The sequence below is a fragment of the Hesperophylax consimilis genome, chromosome 19 (genome assembly GCF_061612785.1).
Source record: "Hesperophylax consimilis isolate HC1 chromosome 19, BYU_Hcon_1.0, whole genome shotgun sequence".
Taxonomy (NCBI): domain Eukaryota; kingdom Metazoa; phylum Arthropoda; class Insecta; order Trichoptera; family Limnephilidae; genus Hesperophylax; species Hesperophylax consimilis.
Genome location: NC_142854.1, coordinates 15,618,511 through 15,639,763, shown reverse-complemented (window position 1 = coordinate 15,639,763; position 21,253 = coordinate 15,618,511). Strand labels below are relative to the sequence as shown.

Below are 21,253 nucleotides of genomic sequence, written 5' to 3'. Positions count from 1 at the left end.
TGTTCATGTTGAGACGATTGCGGATACAATAATCATTAAGCCTATACAGATCTTCTTGTAGTTTAAAGCAGTCAATTATAGAATTAATAGGCAGGAATATTTTCATATCATCAGCGAAAAGTAGAACATTTGCATAATTAAAGCATTTTATAATGTCGTTGATGAAAATTGTAAACAGTAACGGTCCCAGGTGAGATCCTTGGGGCACACCTGAGGGTATATTTACAATCTCAGAGATGAAGCCATTTATTGTTACTCCCTGAGTGCGCCCATTAAGATAGGAGACTAACCATCTATATAAATCCCCATGAATTCCCAAAGCTAGTAATTTGGACAAAAGAAGACTGTGGTCAATTTTATCAAACGCTTTTGAGAAGTCTGTATAGATTACGTCAACTTGGATTTGATCATCCATTGATTTAGTAATATTTTCAATGAAAATGGCAAGATTAGATACAACCGATCTTTTTTTCATAAAGCCATGTTGGTTCACGAGTATTACAGACTCGATGCAGTTATATAGTTGTTCATGAACAATTTTTTCAAAAATTTTACTAAAGATTGGTAATTTAGATATCGGTCGATAGTTAAGCACTATACGAATATGTATCTTTAGAAATCCATTTCATATAATAATAACAACAAATACGTACATATATTTGACAAACCCAAATAAACGTTTGGCCTATACACCTCTCTCATCTAAACCGACCATCTCTCATGTAATAGAAAGAGATGCACCATAGGTGATCCGTTGTACGTACAAGTCACGACACATGTGACGTCAGAATTCTTTCGACCAATCGTGGAGCGTATACAGTCTATTGCTATTGAATGCTTTTTCAAGAACGTTTAACTAATTCTAAGAATAATAATATAGAAATATATTTAGAATCGATATTTTTTGATCTACATGAACATATTTTTTATAAGTCAAAATATTTTTCACTCAACTTCACTCATGATTCTTCAAAACTGCAAATGCAGGGGTCCAGCCCCTGGGGTTAGAGTACAAACAGTATGGGTTAATATCTTACCTACCTTCATAAGGCACAACAATAAATTCACAGCAAATTTAGTTTAGTTTATGATCTTTGTGAAAGTTATAATTTATGAAATATGTAATTTATTTATTTATTTATTGCATCTCACTATACATAAAACACTTTTTTTCACATAAAAATCAACCTCACTAGGACTAAGCTTGTATAGAGGTTAACAATTAACATTTGAGTGAAGCAAACATAAGAGTAATCACAAACATAAAGTAATTCTACATACAAACACAAAATATTTCAAAATTAAAGAAAAATACGTATTAGATGTGTTACCAGATGGGTAATTTGACAGTATATTGTAACAATATTTGAACTATAACTAATCATTATTTAAAAGTAGATAATAAAGACAGATAGGGTAACATTCAGTTTTTAGCAAATAGGACTTATAAATGTAATATGGTCGTAAATATTATCTATTTTATTTTATTTATAGAGCGGAGACGGTTTACTTATAGTTCCCGTGAGCACTTAGGCCATAGGCCCATTGTACTATCTCCCATTTTACCTCAATCCTTTAACAGTCATCCGGTCCCTTTTATAAAGTTCACCAGGGTTGTCATTGCATATGTGGCTAGGTCTTCTGGTTCCACAATGTGTGTTCCCAGGTCTCATCTCTCCTCTCCAATCCCCCTTGGTTCACTGAAGGCCCCACAAGGGAAAAAAGCCTCATCGCTCCTCTCCATTGCCCTTTGGTTCCGTGAAGGCCCCACAAAGGAAGAGTTCACAGAGGTGGCCTGATCTCTCCTCTCCACTCCTTCTTGGTTCCCTAAAAGTCCCACGAGGGAAGAGGATCTCATCTCTCCTTTCTACTCCTCCGTGGTTCCCTAAAGGCCCCACTATGGAAGAGGACTTTGTCTCTCCTCTCCACTCCTTCTTGGTTCCCCAAAGGCCCCACGATGGAAGAGGGTTTCGTCTCTCCTCTCCCCTCCTTGTTTCCCTTAAGGTTCCACGAGAGAAGAGGCCTTGGTATCTCCTCTCCACTCCTCCTTGGTTCCTTAAAGGCCCCACGATGGAGGAGTACACTCTCACATGGTTGCCTGAAGGCCCCACGGTAAGAGGTTCTTGTCGCTCCTTTGTTCCCTAGAGGCCCCACGATGGAAGAGTCCACTCCCCCTTGGTTCCCTGAAGGCCCCGCAAGGGAAGAGGGTCTTGTCTCCACTCCCCCTTGGTTCGAGGGAGTTTTCAAATGGTCCAATATTTGTCCCACAGGTATCTAGGGAAATAGAAGGTCTACTCCAGCAGAGCCCCAGAGTGCTGGAGTAAAGTTTAAATAGTCTGAGATGCGACCCTGTTTCTCGGAGGCACCGTCCGTGACACTGTTCCCCAGGTCATTCAGTAGCTCACACCTTAGCTTGGGACGGCTATTGCAGGTTGTGTTTCCACTCCCTGAGCGATGGGTTTGCCACATTCCCTAAGCTTAAGAGTCGCTAGTTTCATTATATTCACAAGGAAGGTAGGGTAAAATTATGATTTTTAATAATCATAATTTTGAGTTTGCATTGAAAATGCCAATGTTGTAAAGGTTAAACAAAGTGATTTATTTATCATATATTTTTGCTTTCCTATGTTATTATAGGCAGATTGAACTGTATTGTAACATTTAATATTAATTGAGCAATTCCATATTCAGGTGTTATCTAATATATAAACGTATACTTACATAATAATCACTTACTTTCAAATGGGCCAGTTTTAAATTTAAAACTAGTTACTATTTAATACTACTAAATACAAAAAAAGCCCTTCAAGCCACATTTTTGGGAATTTTAGTTACTTTTCAGTGGTTTAACATAGAATAGTCTTCAAAGTACAATATGGTAAGTAATTTTTTGCTGATTGGCATTTTCAATACTAAAAACCAAATTTATGTGTACAATTTTTTAGGTTAATTCGAGAAAATCATAGATGAAATTACTCATAATAATAAATCTAATACAAAACTTCAAGATTTTTAATTAGTTTTACGAATTTGTAAACATTATTTTCGTTTTTATTGTTTCTTGAACAATTTAATTTTGTGGCTTGAAGGGTTCTACCAAACCACAGTTGACAAGTAATGCTTTCACAGCATAAAAACAAGCTCATATTCATAGAAGCTAATAACCGAAATACAGTGGAAATAATACTTATAAGGTTACCATATAAGAAGTTTTGGTAAAGTTGCCGAATGACGATGCACGCTTAATGCGCAATTTTATTTTAAATAACCCATAATGTTTTCAATGTAATTACTACAAGAAACATGATTTACACCGGGGACGATGGTAAAATATGCATTAAAGTACCATTTATCAGAGTTAACATTGAAGGTTAGGAAATTTAAATACACATAAATTATTTACATAACCCGAATTAAGAACCTATTTGGTGCATGTTTTTCCATCTCCCTCGACTTAAATAGTTCTGTAGCGATGCTACGAGAATATTCTGGAACGATCGCCAATACAAAACGAATTGTAGCGGGAACACTCTAGATGCAATGCAAGCGTTCGGCGTTTTTAACTACAGGTCTGAAATGTTCTCGATGCACCCTGGAGGTTAAATAATGAGGCGCGTCGAGATGTACTCAGTCAGTCATAAATTAGCAGTTTTACGAGTGACCAACATGCGAACGCTGCGACTGCTTGTTGCATACTGAAGCGGCCAACTACCGACTGCCGGTTCCCCCGGCGTCGCGCCCCGCCGTTGCTTCACCGCACCGCTACAGGACCTATCTACCTACACCCTGCTCTGCACGGACTACAAATTATTTCAGCGGAGTTCAACAACTTTACAAAATTTTCACTTGTAGCGATGGTTAATTTAAAGGATTTTCCCACATAAGTACTTTTTTCCAGTTACTTATAAAACCTTACAAGAGAGTTTGACTGTAAACAACATTTTTATATTTACTTTTATGCTCTATAGAGATTTTTGTAGCAACTATTGAGTTAAATTGTGTATACAAGAATTTTTGCTACATGCGCTTTAGCGTATTTTACATCCATCAGATTTTTTCGATTTCCTGAACAAAAAGTTTTTGGTTGTTTCATTTTTTTAAGATCGAAAACAGCTCTTTCTGGAATAGTACAATTTTTGCAGTTGAAAATATAAACAAAATCTTTTTGTTTCAGGTTATGGCAGAAATTTAAAAAATTACGCTTTCCTGTTTTTCTAGACAGCAATTAAAAAAATATACTTTTTACAAGAACAGAAAGAAACAAAAGACATAAAAAAGTAAGGACGGGTTGTTTCGGAGAATTTGAACAATTCATCAAATTTCAACGTTCATTTTCAAGTTCTGTGAAAGATTTTTTAAAGTTCTGTTTTAATTTCAGGTTTGTCAAACACCTAGCCTATGATGATATAATAACAGAACTTGAATAGGACTTTCACAGAACCCGGAAATGAACGTTGAAATTTGATGAATTGTTCAAATTCTCCGAAACAACCCGTCCTTACAAAAATATTTTGCAAAGTTGCCAAAAATATTGAAATGAATGAGGTTGTTTCCGAATTTTTTCGTATTTTGACGAAAATATATTATATGTTCTCAGGCCTCAGTCATATTCGTCGGAGTATTTCCGCTTTGCAATAAAATCCAAATACATGGAATATTTCTGACCGTATTTGAAAACTGTTTTTGAAAGGTGATGAAATACGCTCTCATATTTTATTATTAGAAATAATCATGTATTTTTTTAAATATTAAAATTTATATTGCAAACATCAAAATATTTTCAAAACGGCTCACTTTACGTTTGTTGTAACTAAAATTACAGATATTAAAAAAACTCTTATTTTATTAGACACATTGTATTAAGACCTTTTTTGTGTTGATATAAAAATATTTAATAAAAATTCACTAAGTTATAAATTTTTATCAAATTGCGATCGGAAACTTTGGTTTCATATAGGTACACATTTTAATCTGTCTGTGGTAAACTTCTAAATTCGAATATAAAGCGTGGTGTTTTCTCTTTCTAACACCGTTTAAATCATATTTCTCACCACAATGGTAAGGAAGACAACGACTTCTGTGAGACCATTATTACATTGCTGTTTCCAAAGCGATCAAATTGGCCTGAAGGGAAATTTAAAGAGTTAATAATGACGGTAAAATTAGCTTTTTAATATTTAAAAAAATGACAAACTTTCAAAGTGAACTTGCGTAAAACGTGTGCAATAATTATAAATATCTCATGACATCAGACGCAGTACAATTATTAATTTGAATTAAAAACCTAATGTACATACTTACCTAATTTCTTAAAAAAATAAAAATCTTATAAAGATGCTATCCGCATCTGTCGGTTTGTGCGCTTAGTTCTTTTAAACTATGCAACGAATTTTGATAGGGTTTTCACTATCATTTAGAGAAATTCTTCCGGAAGGTTTATATAAATAATACATGGATATAATAATTTTAGAAAGTAGAGAAAACTTGATGTTTTGTAATCGAGTCGTAAAAAAAATAATTTCGGGCGCTTACATTGCTAACGCTGGCTAAACCTTATGATGTACACTAAAATAACGTACTATGGAATTGTATATCTTAAAAAGGCCTACAGAAGAGTCCCAGATGGTATATATCTATCTCCTAAGGATGAAATCTATATAAATATAAATAAAAATGTAAATTATCGTTTGTTCAAAATCTTAAATCTCTGAAAATTCTTCACAGATTGCTTTGAAATTTTGACACAACGTTGCATTCGAATACATGTGTGTTTTTATATATCTATATTATACAAAAGTCACCTGTGACAGGTAAAAACATGCTTTTTTGAATGTACTAGCAAACGTGTAACGTGTGCTAGCAAACGTGTAATGTGTGCTAGCAAACGTGTAACGTGCAACGTGTATAGCTAGTTCATTAATAAAAATACATTAAATTTTGTTGCAGGAAATAACCTCATGAGGATAATATAGGTAGTAATTCTTAAATTGAAACATGAAACAATTATTTCTGAGATTTCTTTACCTGAGGGAGTATGGCTACTACCCGTGGCTCTATCCCACTGACTTTCTCTTGGGCATGCTCAGTAAGAACCATCTACGCGTCAGAAGAGATGTGCATATTGTATCACACTTCTTCAAACTGATTCGTGGATGGTTCGAAAATCCGACTATCATGGAGAGTATTAGTCTCTATGTTCCTGATGGTTATCTCCGTCACCGACAGCATAGACTGTTTTATCTCCCGGCCTGCAGGACTAACTTGCCTGCAGGCCATGCCGGTGGGGAGAGCAGTCTTGCTGTTGAACAGAATCAATTCGGATATCGACATATTTAGCATCGGTGAAGCTGCCTTTAAAAGGCAAGCTCTATTGATGCTGGTATAATTGATAGACTGCTTATTTATTATGTTTTACCATTTCACAAATGTACTTAAAAACTAATTAGAATGTAATTTTGTAATGTTTTTAAAGAAATAAAAAAAATTTATTGAATGAGATTTACGAAAGTTAAATTTTATCTGAGATTGTAAGTTCAGGATCTAAAACTGCCAATGCTGCTCCCACGAGATGGAGCGATCCCGTGATCACAACTTGAGGTTTGCGACAATTATTTTCACACGTCTCTTTTATATGCTTGATAGCTTTATCGACCGATGTCAATATTTTGGAAGAGTTTTTGATCATTTTGCCGACTTGTCTTTGCTCGTCGTTTAAATTATTCCAAATATCCAGATGTTCATTGCATTTCTGTAGTATTTCATGACAATTTGTTGTGAGGTTGATTTGATCTGAAATATAAAAATAATTATGGTAATGAATGTGCGATTAGAGTCTTGTACGAGAGAGACAGCATGTGAGACAACTGTACCTATATATATAAATATTATGCATGTTTGTCCGTTTTCTCATTTCTCGGCATCCCCAATTGGGGTGTGTGAGAAAAATAAATGCCACCAACAGGAATTGATCCCGTGCCTTCTGATGTCCAGTCAGGTGCTCTGAAACCACTGAGCTATATCGGCTTATTTCCATCCCGCCAAATAATTCAATATGTACTAGTACCTCAATCAACAATTACTGCTTATTATATGTTTTCACCGGTAAACAACCAACTTTATTTTTGTAGGAAAGGCTTTGTTAGTGCTAAATTTCTCACTAGATGGCGTCGAGACATATTATATCTTCATTTATTATTACAGGTGGAAAAAATATAATAAGCAGTAATTGTTGATTGAGGTACTAGTACATATTGAATCATTTGGCGGGTTGAAAATAAGCCGACATAGCTCAGTGGTTACAGAGCACCTCACCGGACATCGGAAGGTACGGGTTAAATTCCTGTTGGCGGCATTTATTTTTACACAGGAGATATTTTCAATTTGTATTGATATTTCAGGCAAATAATTATTGCTTATAATTATTTGTTATCCTTTGTACTATAAAACATGACTATAGCCATTTTAAGCAACGCTTCAATTCTGAATGGTGGTCTTACACCAGGGCGATACTGAGAGTATCTTCCACTCTGGAACTTGCAGCAAATATACTAAAAATATATATTATTTTAAATTAATAAGATGTGAAATAACACAAATTAAACAAATACAAATTCGGATTGCTAGTCAAGAAACTTACCCCTAGCAGGTTCAAATCCCAGCGGGCATAAGTAAATTTCGTGAAATTTGTTTGTGTTGCTTCATAATCAATTAATTATATAACATTTGGTATATTTGCGGCAAGATACTCTCAGTATCGACCTGGGGAAAGACCGCCATTCAGAATTGAAACATTGCTTGAAATGGGTTTAGTTATGTTTGGTGACCAGATCTGAATAGCCAGGTAAATTCTTATCTTCCTCTTCCCCTCGCAACTACCTTCAGCCTCGCAACATACCCCAATTGGGGATGCCATAGTCTCACTGGCTCCAGACCAAAATGAATAAATAGGTGACTTACCTAAACACTTCAACAGGTTCTGATCATCAAAGGCATTGTTGGGAACAAACAAAGCCATGTGGAAGTCCAGCGGGTGAAGTAACCTGAGCAGAGTCTCCGAGTTTCTGTCTCCCGTTGTGTTGAAGATGAGTATACGGATTGAGGATGATCTGTGAAGGTCAATATATATATAATACACTCAGTTTAGTAATCATTGAACATCGTTTCCTTCGTGCGTAACTTCGCGTACGAGCGTGAGTTTTAAAAAATTGGAATTGATGGATTTGTTGAGAGAATATATATATATATTCCAGCCCGGCACGGTCTCATAAAAGTTAAGCCATCTCACTTTGTATTATGGTGAGGAATATGATTTAACCCTAGATAACTAAACTGTTTTCATTGTTTCATTTTAACTACACTTTCGTCGAATGGACTGCGCAATAAAACACTAGAAATAAATCAAAAATATTTAATTAAGATAGGAACTTGTTACATGGCACAAAAGTAAGGTTTATAATGAACAAATTAATATCAAAATATCAGTCTACACAGTGACCACACATGTCAACATTATGTGGACCACAAATAGCCCCTCTACCTGGTGCAACGGTGTTTGGTCATTCTCCGGGCCTTGGATGGACACAGGTAGCTAATTTTACGCACGTTTGACGTAGATGGAACCGGAGTTTCTATTGTAAAAGATTCGCCAACATTAACAATAAATATAAGAATATATGAATGTACGTATCTTAAAAATAAAAATTGTTGTTATAACTAAAGTTTTCAGCGGACGACGAGATGGTCATAGGGCACGTCCTAGTATGCGTGTGGCTGCAATCGCGTCACGTGCAGTGCCATCTTAAACTAGGCTGGGGCCCTTGGGCACACAAGAATTTGGGGCCCTTTTGGAAAGTAAAAAAGCTGATGGGGCCCCCTTCCCTTCCCTTTCCCTAACAAAGCACCACTTTGAATTTTAAATTGAATGTTTTGTGGATTAATTTTGAGCTATCATATATTTTATTGACCGAAACACATTCCTAGAACAATAAAATATGTACCAAAACAACATTAATTGCGTTAATTTGATAAATTGATAGGTTTTATGATGTTTTCGTCAAGTATCACATATCAGATTTGCATCGCGGCAAATTTGACATTTCGATTCCAAAGATAAATTATTTAAAAATATTCTGGTGTTTTCAGGTGAAAGAAACTAGTGGCTATATCATCAATGATGTTGGCGCAAGCGATTCTGACCTTGTTCTTTATACAAATTCTGTACACAGAAGGGTCAAAATCGCATTAAAAAATTTTTCCGCGCGCATGCGCACATACCGCCCGCATTATCGCGTTTCGTGAGAGAACTTGTCAGTCCTTCGGGGCCCCCTGAGAATGGGGGCCCTGGGCACGGGCCCCGTATGCCCTTATGGTGAAGACGGTATTGGTCACGTGCTGCAATGTTTACTCAAATTAGGAAGGTAATGAAAGAGTCAAGTTCGGGGAGCGGGGGTAAGTAGGTGATTTCGAATTTCGCCGAGTAGCGCATCGTCGCCTCGACGAGCGATTAGTTATCTAGGGTTAAATAGTGTTGGAAAAAGAGAAAACCGTGCTTTCAGTTTACATTTAAAAATTACCATAAATGCTTCTGAAAAATTTGATATAATTCTATCAAACAACAATTACATTTGAAAAATATTTGTCAAGGTTTGCAAATTTTTATATTAAATGAATAAAATTGAATTGACATTAACTTTTATAATACGTTTATCTAATTAAGTAGATTTTTTATTTTTGTGTTAAGTGGTAATTACAGTTTACAAGATAAAAACCATCGGTAAGGAACGTTAAAAACATTATTTTTGTTTGCGTTCAAAATTTTAATATTTTTAATTGCATAAATGTGGATTTGTTATACTAAAATCTGAAAGAGTCGCTCGTCTGAATTAGAGAACAGTACTTTATTTTGATATACGTTCAGAAATAGTAAATTTATCTGGAATCAAATGTAATGTGAATTTTTTTTTCCACGGAATTTATATTCTTTTGCAATGTACTAAGAGCAGTACATTGCAAAATGCCAGAGGTTGTAGGGGTTAAAAAAACGTATCGGCCCGTTGTAGAGAGCTCAAAGCGACAAGCTAAAAATACAGTAATTATCATCCTTTTTTTGCCTATTTTAGCTCTCTGTTCCCAAATGTGTTAACTAAATTATAATAAGATAGAGTGTGCTGAAGTAGACATTTTCTTGCGTCTCTTTTTGTATTTTGTGTCATTCAAATCTTGGAAGTGGAAATTAACCCACTTCCCGACATCCGATCGAGCTGAAACTCAACACATAGACTCGTTGTTGATCATAATAAATTGTATCAACTTTTGGTGGCAACCACACACACACACATACAATAGCATTTCTCTGAAATTGGATGACATTACATTGGTTAATATATGAAATAAATGTCAGTCCTACCCAATCTCTTTTTGGATTTGTCTCATTGTTAGCGCGTTTGACTTCAGTCCCTGGGGAGGAAGATTCAATCTAAATTTATATTTTAAAGAATCTATTAATAAAAACGTATTAAAATTTAAAAAAAAAAAATTATATTTATAATTCTTAGATTTTTGTAATCGTGTATAATAAGTGGATTTTTTTCACATAATAAGTGAAAACCAACTTCTGTAAGAACACAGAATAAATAAATAAATACTTATCTTAAATATACAAAATACATACCTGGCTAAATTCTTAAACCATTCTGTACACACCATCATGGATTCTTTTGTATGGGCGCCATCAATATAATAATCTATGGCTTCATCTTTCAGAATTTGACAACGCCCTGGCAACACGCAACACTCAATTCCTTTACATGTTTTCATCGGCACATCGCAAATATTTTTCACACACCTCGTTAAATATTTATTAAAAGGAGTGACGTTGGTTATTGTCATCTCGTTATCTTTTTTTTTACTGATTTTACTTTTATTTTTATTATTTTTATTAGACGACAATCTGATGTTTTCGTAAATATGGTTCAATTGTTTCTCATTTGAATATATGCGGCCGTTTAATGTTTTCATTTTTTGTTGATTTATCCACTCGTGTGATAGTTGTATAGCCAGGGACGCATTTAATTTAAAGGCCGGAATGTCTTTTAGTATGGCAGGTTCTTTGGAAGTCTCCCAATCGTAAGTGTTCAAATCGGGAACTACACTAAGAGTGCACTGAAAAGAGAGAAACATATTTATAAATTAGTTATCCATTCATACCTAACATTTGACGCCATTTCAAATGTACAAGTCTACAAATATATCTGCGAAAATAGCCAAAGTAGGAATAAATTACACATGAAGTTTTTTGTTATACATATTGCTGTCAAATTACTTTGAATTTAAGCAATAAAAAATGTTACAATCGTGTAATGTTCCGTTTTACTGTTCGGGTACAACCAACATGCTATCTCTGTCAGATGGTGCAAGTACCTCCATCTATGAAAAACACTTAAAACTACCTTAACTGGCTAATAATAGCTTAGATCTACACACTCTACCGACATCTGGTGAGCGTTATCGAAATTACAACAGTCGGTACAATTACTTGAATCGGGCCATGTCAAGAGTCAGAATAAGAGAAGAGTATGTATGAATGTGAATACAGCAAGGAGTGTGTGCCAAGGCTGAGTTGTTTGGCGGTTCGTCCTCTCTGCCTACCTCTGCGGTGAAACGGCGTGATGGTTAGTTAGTTTTTAAATTTTTTTTTTATAAATTATTTTTACTATTACATAACTTTTATTGCCACTTTGAACGATATTTTTCAAAATTAACCTAAAAAATTCATCTTTGAACTCGATTTACTAGAAATAAAAATAGGCCTCAAATGTTATGTAGATTAACGTTTGTACCACAAGTTTCCGGACACCGTGTATTACAGATGATAGAAACGAAGAAGATGAGCCATGAACTGTTATTAGTATGATACCATGTCGACAAAAATGTCACCAACATTGTTCACTGCAAATCGCATCTGCGCCCTTTCTTTGTTTCTACCTGCACTCCAAATGCATAACTTTTATTAAATGCTGCTTTGACAGTTCGTGTTTGGTTATAGCTTGGCTACAGTTGACATACTTCCGCGCAGAATCTCCCTTTGTTTGTATTGTATTAAGAATTAAGTGCACTTTAACTAACTAACTAACCATCACGCCGTTTCTCCGCAGGGGTAGGCAGAGAGGACGGACCGCCAAACAACTTGGTCTTGGCACACACTTCTTGCCTCACTCACATTCATACATCGTCTCATACATACTCTTCTATTATTCTGACTCTTGACATGGCTCGACTCGAGTATCTGATTCACTTGATCGTGCCATGTCTTCCTCGGGCGTCCCCGACTTCTGCTACCATTCGCATTTGCATCATATATTCTCCTTACACTCCTATCTTCGCTCATTCGCTCTACATGCCCAAACCATCTAAGCTTCCCTTTCTTAATCTTACTCATTACGCTTACATCAGCCTTGCACTCTTTGCGGATCTCCACATTCCTCACACGATCAAACATGGTTTTACCACACATACGCCTCAGGGCCCGTTCCCACTTCCGTTTTCAAATCGGAGGCGGGTCCCGTTTTAAAAACGGATGCCCTAGTGGCTGTAGTGGATGTATGGAGCTGTTCACACTTGTCCGACACGATTTGAAAACGGATCCGACATTTTTTGTCGGATGGCTCGCCTACGCAGCGCGTCCGTTTTCAAATCGTGTCGGAACACGCTCGCTCATAGTGTTGTATGGAGCTGTTCACACTTGTCGTCTACTCGTTCCGGCAGAGTCCCCGCCAAACCCCGACCCCTCCCCGCCCGCTCCCTGTCGCAAGGAAGCGAGCACGCTGCGTGCTTGTATTTGGTTATTTTGTTAAGTAAATAAATCAAAACTACAATAATGGATAAGGAAATAAATCCCGAAAATTTAATACCACTGGTCGAAGAAAGAGTATGGTAATATTTTATCTTTAACTAAATAAAAACAAAACACTTGGTGTACACAACTTTTGTACATCAAAATTTTTATTTTTTTAAGTTTACTTTTTTTAAATTTTAAAGCTTTAATGAGATGCACGGAAGAGCGTATTAGTTAAATAAACACATAATAAAAAATATTTGAGTGTTTATTGTTTTCTTACTTTAAAATATCGATAGCCTTTCTTCAGGACAAATGCACTTTCTCAATTTTGTATTTTGATATGTTAAGCTCTCTGAAACTCATTCCAGTAGATGGTTGAAGGAAGTGATAGACATTCTCTTAAGCCATTAAGCGCCCTTGAGGTGATTTTTCATGGTGAAAACGGCGCTATATAAATAATCCAATCTTTATTATTCTAAAATAATTAAAGAACTTTAGTTCATCACTTCTCAACTCACCAATTAACACTTGGAAAATTCCTACAGAAAATCATTCGGCTATGATTGGGTGTACCCAAAATTTTCTTTTCACTTTTTTCCTTCTTTTTAATAAGTACAACATGACAACAAGAGCTTCATCGTCGTCCATTGCGCACCATTACTGAAGAATGAGCAAATAACATGTTTTTGTTGAATCGACAATTATTTTTTTTCGTAGAGTATGGTCCGTTTTCAAAACGGATCCGTTTTCAAAACGGAAGTGTGAACAGGGCCATTGGCCATCCGTTTTTAAAACGGGACCCGCCTCCGATTTGAAAACGGAAGTGGGAACGGGCCCTCAGGGATCTCATTTCAACAGCATTTAATCTTTTTTTTTTTTTTTTTTTTTTTATTAACAAAATTTTTGATACGTATACAATTCAGGTACATACATAGTAATATAGAATGAAAGAGTAACAAAAAAATCCCACAAAGGCGAAGCCTGAGCGTGGGTATTATAGTGTAAGGATAAAACAGTGGTGTTTAAAATATAGTTTTTTTTAAACTTGTTAAATGTATCTATAGAGATCAATGTGATTGGTTTTTTTTTTTAGAGAAGTTTCTATTTTTTTTTTTTTTTTTTTTTTTTAAATTTACAAACATATACACACACACACACACACACACACACACACACATACACACACAGATACACGCACACACAGACACACGCACACACAGACACACGCACACACACTCACGCACACACACACACACCCACACACACACATAAAACATAGATGCATGTATATATTTCTTTGATTTAAAGAAATTAATCTTTAATTTACAGAGAGACATGTGGTAGTTTAGTTATTTAGAAACAGATGGCTTAAATTATAGAAAAAAGTTACTCGCTTCGAAATTATTTCTTATCCAACTTTTAACATTTTTCTTATATAAGTTCAGGTTTTGAGACATGTTGATGGAATTGGGTAAAGAATTGAACAATTTTGGGGCAATATAGTTGATGTGCCTTTGGCCCAGCCTAGTTTTGCAGTGAGGGACTGTGAACACGCATGTGGTATGTCTCTGGCTCGAGCGATTTGTGTTTTTGGTGAAATTGATAGGACGCGTAAATATAAATTTGAGACATTGAATACAATAGATCCGTCTTAGTTCCATGATTTCTGTTTCTTGAAATAACTGGTTGGTGGGATATGTCTTGGTCCTTTGGTAGTAATCTACTTTCATCCTTTCTTTGCCAGTTCCATGCCTCACTTCCATACATCAGGGTCGGCACCAGCACTCCATTGTGGACTGCTAACTTCGCTTCTTTGGACAATTTTTTGTTAGCGCCAACTGCGTTCAGTCTTACGGAATTACCTGCATTTACCCTTCTTTCAATATCTCTGTCAGCCTTCCCATCTCTCTAGAACAAGGCTGCCCAACCCCAGGCCCGCGGGCCACATTGTGGCCACATTGTGGGTTATACGAATTATAAGTGGCCCGCGTGAACCATTTTCAAAAAACCCGCCAATCCGCCAATTTGAAAAAGTGTCGCGGGCCCGCGGTAAAACAAACAATGCAGCTTGTGCGCGGTCACCAGTGTTGCCAACGACGGCGATTTATCGCTATTTAGGCTACTCAGGACGAGAATCAGCGACGAAAAAATCTAACCTGTTGAACTTACTTTTGAAACAAAAATACACCGGTTTTCGACATAATATTTTTTGCGTCGAAATGGAATCCTGTAGCCACCCCCCCCCCATGGAATTCGAAAAATTGCTGTGGGGTATCACATATGATGTTCGGGTGTGCGGAAATTTTTCTCAGCGAAGTTCCGTAACAACCCCCCCCCATGGATTTCAAATATTTTGTGGGGGAGCACTTATTTAGATTTTTTTTTTGTGGGGAATTATGTTTTATAGAAATTCTCTAACAACCCCCCCCCATGGATTTCAAATATTTTGTGGGGAGCACTCATTTAGATTTTTTTTTTGTGGGGAATTATCTTTCATAGAAATTCTCTAACAACCCCCCCCCCCCCATGGAAATAGGAACTGTCAGGTATTCAGTGGCCCGCCAGTGATTCAAAATCGTCAATTTTGCCCAACTGCTAAAAAGGTTGGGCAGCCTTGCTCTAGAACATACTTCCTAAATACACAAACTCATCCACCTGCTCCAAGTATTCCTCATTCACAACTATATTGCACACTGTTTTCGTACTCTCTCTTTCAAACACCATTACTTTAGACTTACTTACATTCATCATTAACTCATTCTTCATGCATACTTCGTTCATCCTAGACACGAGAGACTGTAGATCTCTGCATTTGCAGTGTTAAAGAATCGTGCCCATGCCCGGTACAAAGTACTGCAATTACAGTGTCGTCCTTATACATTCACTTTACCTTTGGATATTACCTCGACTGGATTCGTTAAGGCGATGCACTACGTAGTAATTCAAAATCATGTGTTTTTGGTTTGAAAATTTGGTCGCCTAGAAATGTTTCAGATGCTTTAATTAAATACTGCGAGTAGAATACATCTTGGCCTTTGAAATAATCGAGTATTTTTTAGTTGAATCTTTTTATAAGCCCAGTAAAAAATTATGTATAAGGTCTATGAAAACTGCTTTAAAGTTCAAAATCTCCTACTTACGAACCCATTTTCGGTTATGATTTTATTGTATAATGTGGAAAATTATGTTATTTATAAAATGATCGGAAAAAAATTAAATATTTATGCCTGAACATCCACAAAATAAAATAAAAGGCACTTTTTGGCCATGTTTTTTTCTTGCATAAATCAAAACAGGCGGACGGTGTTAAGCGGGAATTTAAACCTTATCACCATCTACGTAAAGGGTGTTATTGATAACGGCTCGATTTAAAATATTACACTACGTAGTGCATCGCCTTAAAGACAAAAATATAAATGTCACTTTATCAAGTATGGTACTATCAACGTGTTGACTTTAACAAATAAATCTTTTTATTTCTTGTAGTTTCTTGCTGGTCAGGTTTCGGTGATTAAAAAATATTATAATCATATTTACTTCAATAAGTTAAACCTAATAAATTGAATAATTTTGTAAGTTTGACAGAAAGGGTATTTACGTTTCGACTCAGCGCTATGTTTTCCAAAACCGTCATGGCCGCCTGCGGTTGTGCCACGGTGAAGGCGCGTCCTCCCAGCTTCATGATGCCGCCCTTTTCCCGTGCAATCTCCTCTATGGTGTTGCCCAGTATCGCCGTGTGCTCGAGGCCTAGGGATGTGATACCCGATGCGGCAACATTGCTGGAAGCATATTTAAAAATAAACCTAACCGAACCTAAACAAATCATAACTAACCTAACCTAGCACCGCGAGGAGTGGAGGAGCCCCAGCGATGACTGAAAAGAACAGAACCTAGCCTGACCTAACGTATTCTTTTATTTCATGTTCTGCTGTATCTAGTTACAATTGATAATACTTCATATTAATTTTCGCCAATGTTTGTAAATTACGTTTTTGTCATAACACACGATTTTGATTGTTTTTTTTTTTCATAGATACGTACTATATAATATTGGAAAGATATATATAAATAACTGATATTAACCCCTTAGTGACCAATTTTCATGAAATTTCATCTAAAAATTCCAACTTTGAACTTGATTCAATCGAAAATGAAAGTTCAAATCCAAAAAAAGTTACGTCACAAGATGGACTATGAACGTGATTTAAATTCACCAGTTTCCCATTTGTTCTACGAGTTTCCGGACACTGTGTACATGTATACATTGCTCCATACAGAGAGCGCTAAGATTTCTGTTATTAAGGGTGTTTATAATTTTTTATGCGTCACTGTACTTAGCTTTCAACTTTCACTGGGGCTAAAACTTGAAAGGACCCGTTTATTCAGATCTGGTTAATAAACATAGCTAAATCCATTTCAAATTAATACTGATCTCTCTTCAAAACCATACTTAAAGTATGTACTCTCTGGAATGCGGTGCAAATGTAATATAATATATAACGGGTTTTCCAATAAGAGGTGTTATTTTGAATAGCATTTCGGTAGATGTTACTTTTGAAGCTGTCATTTTTTGACATTTGACAAGTAGAAACTACGCTATTAATAAAAATGGAACGATACACGCTTCAACAACGCATTGAAATTATTAAAATTCACTTTAGTGAATCAAATGCAAATCATCTTGAGTGATGAGGCCCATTTCCACCTTGGTGGCTTCGTCAACAAGAAAACCCAAGAGTTATTGTTGAAAAGCCTCTCTATCCTCAACGTGTGACTGTTTGGTACGGTTTATGGTCCGGCGGAGTCATTGGACCTTACATTTTCGAAAATGAGGCTGGAGCAACAGTTACGATGAATGGATTGCGCTATCGAGAGATGATTAATGATTTTTTATGGGCGGAATTGGATGGTATTGATCTGGACAACGTTTACTTTCAACAAGACGGCGCTACGTGCCACACAAGCAACAAAACCATTGATCTTTGATAATTGAATATCAAAATAACACCTCTTATTGGAAAACCCTGTACATAATATAATATTAGATTATACTACATATTATGTGAAAACAATAAGCAACATTAATTTTTATTATATTTGTCCATGTCGGGTTTCAAACACGTCACTTCCGGGTTCAGAGCCAAGGAATTTATAGCTCATTTGATAAGAAACTATGCAAAACATGGTTCATATTTACGAGCATACACAATTACCACCGTAGAGCAATTAGAATGAGGAACCTTGATCGCAGAATGGCGCTGCTAAAAAGACGTCCAATTCAAATTACACACTGAGAATGTTGACCTAACCACGAATATTTCACAGAGTTTGTATGCACAAAGCTGAAAAAATTTCTATATTTACAAAGCAAACAAATTATTCTTAACGATAGATCTTATCTACAGTAAGCCGATTGTTTGCTGTAAGAATTATTAACTAGATTATGAGAAAAGTTTGTTTCGATATTATGTATCTAGTAATGCTTTTTCATGTGAATACCGCACAAGAGTCCTAACTGCTCCCAACCATCTGGAGCCAGTGAGACTATGGTGTCCCCAAAAGGGATATGTTGTGAGGCTAAAGGTAGTGGGGAGGGGAAGGAGATGGGGAAGAGGAATATGAGGGATGTTTTTCAGTTTTAAAGCCATTTCAAGCTGTTCCAATTCTGAATTGTGGTCTTACACCAGGGCGATACTGAGAGTATCTTCCATTCTAGAACGTGCCACAATAAGAGGTGTTATTTTGATATTCAATCGTAAAAGATCAATGGTTTCGTCGCTTGTGTTGCACGTAGCGCCGTCTTGTTGATAGTAAACGTTGTCCAGATCAATACCATCGGATTCCGGCCATAAAAAATCATTAATCATCTCTCGATAGCGCAATCCATTCACCGTAACTGTTGCTCCAGCCTCATTTTCGTAAAAGTAAGGTCCAATGACTCCGCCGGACCATAAATATACCAGCCTTAGTTCCAGAAGGGATGTTGCATTACTCCTGATGGCGTATAAGCTACTAAACGGTTTAGTATCAATACCAGACATTCTGGCTAAAATAGGATTTTATGTCCCGGATAATTTCGCGCGAGGCCGCCAACACAGGCTTTTGATTCTTCCTAGGTGCAGAACTAACTTACCAATGGTGATGCCCTTGGGAAGAATCACTAGGTTAATTAACTGCCTCGCAGGAAATGTGGATATTTTCCACATGTCCTACAATGTATTTAAACGTGAAATATTATTATTCAATACTTAAAATTGTAAATCTAAATTTGAAACTTTTTTCTTTGTCCCACTTGTAAATGTACCTATTTGTTATTCACTTTTTTGTAAATGTTAATTATCGATATTGCAATGTTCTGGTTCATACTGTTTTTGCAAATAAACAATAAATAAATAAATAAATAAAATAAATAAATAAACCGCACCAAACAGTCACACGTTGAGGATAAGGAGGCTTTTCAACAATAACTCTTGGGTTTTCCGAGCCCCAGATGCGACAATTTTGCTTGTTGACGAAGCCACCGAGGTGGAAATGGGCCTCATCACTCAAGATGATTTGCATTTGATTCACTCAAGTGAATTTTAATAATTTCTATGCGTTGTTGAAGCTTGTATCGTTCCATTTTTATTAATGGCGTAGTTTCTACTTGTCAAATGTCAAAAAATGACAGCTTCAAAAGTAACATCTACCGAAATAGCGGGCTATTCAAAATAACACCTCTTATTGGAAAACCCTGTATAATGAAGACGTACAAAATTTCATCATATTTTCCAGCTAAATAAGTGTTTCCTGTAAATAAATACCTTTGATAATCGGAATTACGTCATTTGACACGGAATTTGTGAGATGATTTTTCATAGATAAAATAAATATGTTTGCAAGTGACGAAATGAAAACCTAAAACTACAACTTGATATTTGATATTTTCTTGCCAAGCGAATAAAATATGTTTTAGTACGCTAGGAGCATGTTTTAGGTTCAAAACACCATAAAACTGAGGATTGTGTGGTGAGCTAATAGCAAATCCGCAACGGATACGCTGGTATGGATGCCTCGTCACATTTCCTATGTATATTCGCTTCCTCTCTTTCACTGACAAATAATACATATTTGATAGTAATAGTGTTCTTATGCAAAAAAACAGTGTTATATGAAAAAGTGAGTTCTGAGATATTGGCCGTTAAATGTTTCATTTCACTTTACCGAGCATATACACATTGAAAGTCAAATAAATTTATATGTAACTAGCTATAGTTCAGTCTGTCTGTGCAGATAGAGAAACTATAGCGCGTGTTTCTTTTAAGTCCAGCAGATGGCGTTGTTTAACTCTTTGCACGCGGCCGTATCAACTGTTGTTACGGCAAAAACTACATACTCACACGCGGCTGTATCAACAGTTGATACGGAAACTTTGACGGCCGATATTCCAACACTCTTTCGTCATAAATGTATTTCTTGCTCACTTGGACATTTGTAGAACTATCACGATGATGACATCTACAAGAATTTCTCAAAAATAAAATTGTATTTCATAAAAAAAGATCGATAATCAAGTGCGCCTCTTCGCGCCTTTTAGTCCTTTAGTTTACATTTTTGTCAACGGATGGCGTTAGTACTAGTATGTCATTCATAACTTTTCATAAGTGTTCATGGTGTCCCACTTGTGTCTATCAACGCAGTGGCCTAAGTACACACACGCCGAGTGAATGGCGGGACCACATTCAAAAGATACGGTACATCTTTGTATGAAATTTTATGTTTTTGTTTTTATAAACATCTAAGAGTGTTGACACACGAGGATTTGTTTTCATATTGTGGAGAATAATCTGTTCTGTCTATATAGTCCAATAAATCATGCAAGAATGCTATAATTTGACATTTAATTGCGTGCATAGGTATTTGAAAATATGTACCGCGTACGGGTATAGATAAAACGGAGCAAATTAACGCGTTCAAAAGGTTAAAAAAAAACGTGTGTTTACCTGTCACAGGTGACATCTATATAATATAGGTATATAAAAACACACGCATATTAGAATGTAACGTTGTGTCAAAATTTTAAAGCAACCCATGAAGAACTTTCGATTTTGAACAAACAAATATTAACATTTTTACTGAACGGCATAAGGGCTCAATTTAACACGGTTGAGATAAGACTCCATGTATTTACTTGACCACATTGGTGACGTCATATTCCCCGCCGATTCCCACTTCTATGATGGCCACGTCCACCTTCTCCTGCAGAAACACCTTCAGAGCCAGCACTGTCAGGGACATGAAGTATCCGGGGATGTCTGTGTCACTTTCCTGATGAGGAAGAGCATATAATTCAAGAAACTACGTATGCTAGTAGTACTTAAAGAGTAGACCTCGCATCCAAAAATGTATGTTTCTAATTTTCTCTTATTTAGTAAATCA

The 21,253-nt window shown here is 36.1% G+C and overlaps 1 protein-coding gene across 6 annotated transcripts in view; it reads right to left on the bottom strand.

The window, feature by feature from the left end:
• Positions 1-309: 309 nt before the first annotated feature.
• The window catches only part of LOC149414886 (folylpolyglutamate synthase, mitochondrial-like), a 33,987-nt gene continuing 13,043 nt past the window's right edge, over positions 310-21,253 (bottom strand). For all 6 annotated transcript variants that reach the window (XM_089642906.1, XM_089642905.1, XM_089642904.1 and 3 more), the window contains 5 exons: positions 21,006-21,142; positions 16,434-16,614; positions 10,670-11,160; positions 7,957-8,105; positions 310-6,789 (listed from right to left, as the gene is read on the bottom strand). In XM_089642906.1, coding sequence (XP_089499032.1) covers positions 6,509-6,789; positions 7,957-8,105; positions 10,670-11,160; positions 16,434-16,614; positions 21,006-21,142 — 1,239 coding nt within the window. In that variant the 3' untranslated portion in view covers positions 310-6,508. The remainder of the gene's footprint in view (positions 6,790-7,956; positions 8,106-10,669; positions 11,161-16,433; positions 16,615-21,005; positions 21,143-21,253) is intronic.